General features: G+C 35.3%; 1 protein-coding gene across 1 annotated transcript in view; it reads right to left on the bottom strand.

Annotated features, from left to right (window-relative positions):
• Positions 1-4,849, bottom strand: part of LOC109833991 (LMBR1 domain-containing protein 2 homolog A) — a 23,687-nt gene that overhangs the window by 9,772 nt on the left and 9,066 nt on the right. The window contains exons 5-7 of the mRNA XM_020401877.1: positions 2,447-2,533; positions 2,194-2,333; positions 1,353-1,433 (exon numbers count right to left, since the gene is read on the bottom strand). Coding sequence (XP_020257466.1) covers positions 1,353-1,433; positions 2,194-2,333; positions 2,447-2,533 — 308 coding nt within the window. The remainder of the gene's footprint in view (positions 1-1,352; positions 1,434-2,193; positions 2,334-2,446; positions 2,534-4,849) is intronic.

The raw sequence follows: 4,849 nt of genomic DNA, 5'->3' as shown, positions 1-4,849 counted from the left end.
AATTCTATTTTACCAGTTCCTGAGTTTGGTTCAACTTCACAGTAACAGTTGAAATGTTTATACTTAACCACAATTCTTCTGCCCTTCCATGAAAACTTTGAACATCTTGCTTCACCAAAATTACAAAATCCAGAACACTATTTCATGTACTCATGATCTGATGAAAGTAGTGAATACATGTTCAATATGTTTGTGTCAAGGGTAGTTCTCATGTTCACTATGTTCAAAATAACAATTAAATTCAGCATTTTAGCTGACACCATTGTGCTGAACAAAGCATCAAATCTTGCCCCTCCAGTTATAAACTACTCCAGTATCATTGATATCTTATTAAAATATCAATTCCAGTTGCACTAATCTCTGTTTCTTCTTTTAGTTCCTGTGACACATCCAGTTTTTACTAAATGTTTTGTATTGGCAACAAAAGTAAATTGAAGTTTAGATACAATAGAAAGCAATTGAAGTTCCACATTCAGATTATTAACACTAATTAGTGCTACTTATGTCTGAAACAGGTAGAGTCCCTTGATCACTTATTCTTTCAATGAGTTTCTGCTCCTATCTGGTATGCTCTCATGGCCTAGAATATGCAAGCTTTCTTTTTCTTTAGTGTGGTCAGACATTTTGCATTGGTCAGTTTTAAATGGCGGGAGTAAAGCTGTTCTTTTGAAGATTCTAAAGGCTAGTGTTGCTGCATGTCTCTACCACGTTTGGTGCTAGTAGGAGACTTTTTGCCCAGCATATTTCAGATGGTAGCAGGTTGATAGCAGAGATCAAAAGAGAGGGTCTAACAAGAGTTTTTAAGGCTCGCATTCCCTTTCATTGTATTTACAAATAACTCTGATGCTTTAGTTTTGTGTTTCTTTTTTGTAATCTTGTGATTCTCAGGTATGTCTGAGATTTTGTACTGTGCTTATTGTTCACTGGTTAATGAAATTTTCATTTGCCCAAAAAAAAGTCCCACATTCTGCATTTAAATCTAGGTACTCTAGTAAACTTCCACGCCCTCTTCTAGACCATAAATAATCTATTTGACAAAAGTCCAGCATGAAATAACTTTTGCTCTGCTAATATCATAATATCTCATTTAATGACCTGAGAGTTATAATTCTGTATTACTAATTCTTTATTTTTTTAAATCTGGTACCCCTTTCCATTTATTGATGACAAACCCTGATAATCTTGCTATCGTAAAATGAGGAAAGACATACTGAGTGAAGCGATGAGACATGAATTAAAGAAGTTTTCTATCATCAATCGACTATTTGCTAAGGATCTCCAGAGATATCTCCAAGGTATTTAAGAAGACAAACATAATTAGGCGATAAAAGAATGGAAAAGATGGAACTAACCATCCAGTTGAATCACGTCGCTCATAGTTCTTCACAGTATCTTCCAGCTGAAGGGCCTCCAGGACATAAGTCATATATTCACTGCAAAATATTTTAATACACCACATAGTCAAACTTTAAAGATATATTTTAGATCTATACTGTAGCCTGCATATTCATGAACGTGAACACATTCTGTTGATACGTGCATACATACATGTGAAACCATATACATGAATCTTGAGGCATATATACACACAGATAGCTAAGACATAGGAGTAAGACATGGATAATAACACATGATACATATGCTAAAGTAGTACACACACAGTCATATTCATACACATTACATAATACATATACATGCAAAAGTACACCGCACATGCATGTATATTTGCAGGACGTAATGCATCTATATCTGCTATACAAATGTATTAAATGCAAATAGCCTTCACGGAAAATCTTCAAAGTATTTGGCTCCTAATGCTGATGTTGTTATAGGTCTGAATGCAATACCATACAACAAAAACAACATCTTCCCCTCTTTCAGAATCTTAGTCTAGAAAAGTTTGGAGAAATGCTCCTAGCTTGTAACTTATTTGGCAGATTACCTCCACCTGATAAGCTTCAACCCGGCCTACGGGTTTTTAGGGTTGAAGCCCTGTATTAGCCATACTTCCATTGGCACCAACTTCTTGGGTTAGATTCAGGTAGACAGCTACACACAGTTGACATTCCTGGATCCCGTGCTCTTATAGTCTTATCTGACCAATCTTGATGGGAAATCACTAAGATGATGACAATGATGGATGGAATTACATAGCACTAAAATAAGCATAGGCATAGCCTGTCATCCACTTACCTTTTGTAACGATAATACTCCTCCCGAGCTCTCCTGAGCTGCCGTCTAAGCTCAGCCATAGATTTGTCATCTGTATCATAATCCATATCATTTTCTCCCAGTCTCCCACCTGATGGTTTAAAAGATGGATCTTCCCGAAACTAAGAAGGAAAAAAAAAGTTTTAAAGTTAACATATAAAATAAGAACATTAAAAGTTTCTACATAGCAGTTACTTTTATAAGCAGCCCAATGAATTTGCGGAATGGGCAGTACCATTTGAAGCACCATATCATCAATAACGTCCATGTAAGGCCTCAAAGGATCACGCTTTGACATCTGCTTGGATGTGGCTTGAGCAACCTAATGAAACAAATCAATTGAATATATGAAAAATAAAAGCATATGCACTTAGGATATAAATTTAATGTTAAAATGCAATGTAGTAATTAACTGAACACAGAGATCCAAAAATCAGATGAATACATATGACCAGTTTTTCTCACAACAGGACAACTGAAAATATACACACAATAAGTTTAATTAATAGAAACATGAAACCAAAATGTGAAAGAGTCTAAAAAGTTTTCACCAAAAATCTTAACTTTAATAAAAGCAAACTAAATTACTTAACAGGTTGGGTAGTCTGTAGTGGAAAATGAGCTCAACAGAGGGCGAAAAGAGGAAGAGGAACTGGCTTCCTTGGCAGCATCACTGATGGCCCTAGGACCCACTGAGTGCAACGCTATAACATCCCAGGAGGTCACCCATCTTGGTAGGCTGGTACTACTATCGCCCAAGCACACTTAACTGTGGAGTTGTTTAGTTAACCATTGTCACACTTGGCTCCCTAGACTTACTACTAAAACCCATCAATATGCCGTCACACAACCAGTGTGTGGGACAGTGCCACCCACAATGTTATCGTCAGGGAAAAAGAAGGAAAATGGCAGTTGTCAATGTTGTCATCAACAGAAAGTGGAAAGGAAGTTGTCACTGGGGAAATGAACTAGGGATCACGGCCATGAAAGAGAATTTGAAGAATTAAGAGTTGAGCAGAGGAAGACGGGTTATTTAACAGACCAACACACTATGCAACAATGACATGCAACATAGTGCAAACTATTTTGAAATAGTGTGAGCGCGTATCTTAAGGTGCTAAGTAGCATGGATGGACTGTTATGCTATGTAATCGAAGTAGCATATAGTGCATTTTTTCAACATTGGATACACACTACCACATAAGAAGGAAAAATATAAAAATTCATTATAATTGGTTGATGAAGTTAAAATAGAGTTTGTAAACAAACAAGTATAAAAATTTGCTTGGTAATGTTAATGAGAGCTAAGATATATCCTCTAAGTGAAAAAAAAATTCAGGTATCACTACTTCAATGCATTTTTTTGTTCAGAAATATCATTCAGCTATTACTATATTAGGTGCATGTGTTTTCCATATCAAAGTTTTTAAATGAAACTAATATTACAATTTACAAAGTTCTAGACAGGTGTATTACAAATACAGGCATAAACTATGAAGGGTGTCAGAGTAATATATTTGTACTTGTATGCATTGAGAAGCATATGCTATATCCTTGTCTAATAATAAACGGAGCAGAAAATCACGATCCCACAATATGCATACTTCTACACTCTATTGCTTCTCCACTCCACTTCTATCCTATTATTCCGCCTTTCAAGTTCGACACCACTTATTTCTATTTTAGTAACTCCTGATACATAATGGAATGCATCAAATCTAAACATTTACCTCACAAAAAAAGACATAAATTTAACCAAGGCCAGCTGCCAGATTATAAAGACTCAAGCTCTCGGGTCACTTAAGTATGATACGACGAATTTAGTTCATAATGTAGCCCAGAAATATGCCTGGTACATGTAAAACCTAACCCAACATGTAAAACCTAACCCAGTGTTATCGAGGCGCAAGGCAAAAGGCGGGGCGAAGGTCCCTTACGCGCACCATGTGCAAGGCGCACAACGAGGCGCGCGCCTCATTGAATTGAGGCGCATAACTCAAACTAATATTTTCCAACATAAGACAAAGAAGCATATAGGCAACATGTTTATAAATTATCACATAAAAAGTCTAAGAAATATAATTTCACCTACTAAATCACAAAAGAGTCTTAATTAGCATGCATAACATAGAGAAATTCATAAGTTTTCACAAATCACAATGCAAGATAATATCCAACATGAGCAAAAGTCTACGAAACAAAATAAGCAAGTAGCAAAATAATAGAGTGTCTAGCCATGTTCATAATTTACATGTTCATAATTAAGTTATTAACAATTAAGTGATTAACAATTAAATATTTACATGTTCATAATTTATTAGTTAGCATGCTAATTAGAGAAGTATGTAACAATTAGCAAATAGCAACAATAATGTAAACAGCCAAAAAAAGGAAAACAGAGAAAAAACTGAAAAAGAAGAAACCTGAAAAAAAGGCACTGTGGAGGCGGCTGTGAGACAGTAAAAAAAAGAAGCCACTGGAAAAAAAGAAAACAAGAAGAAAAAAAGAAAACTATAAAAAAGAGAAGAAAACAAGAAAAAAAGAAAAAAAGAAGCCACTGTGAGACAGACAAAAAGAAAAAAAAAGAAAACAAGAAAAGATAAAAACTGAAAAAAAATAACCTAAGGCGACGGCGGTC

The sequence above is a fragment of the Asparagus officinalis genome, chromosome 3 (assembly GCF_001876935.1).
Source record: "Asparagus officinalis chromosome 3, Aspof.V1, whole genome shotgun sequence".
Taxonomy (NCBI): domain Eukaryota; kingdom Viridiplantae; phylum Streptophyta; class Magnoliopsida; order Asparagales; family Asparagaceae; genus Asparagus; species Asparagus officinalis.
This window is presented reverse-complemented; position numbering and strand designations above follow the sequence as displayed.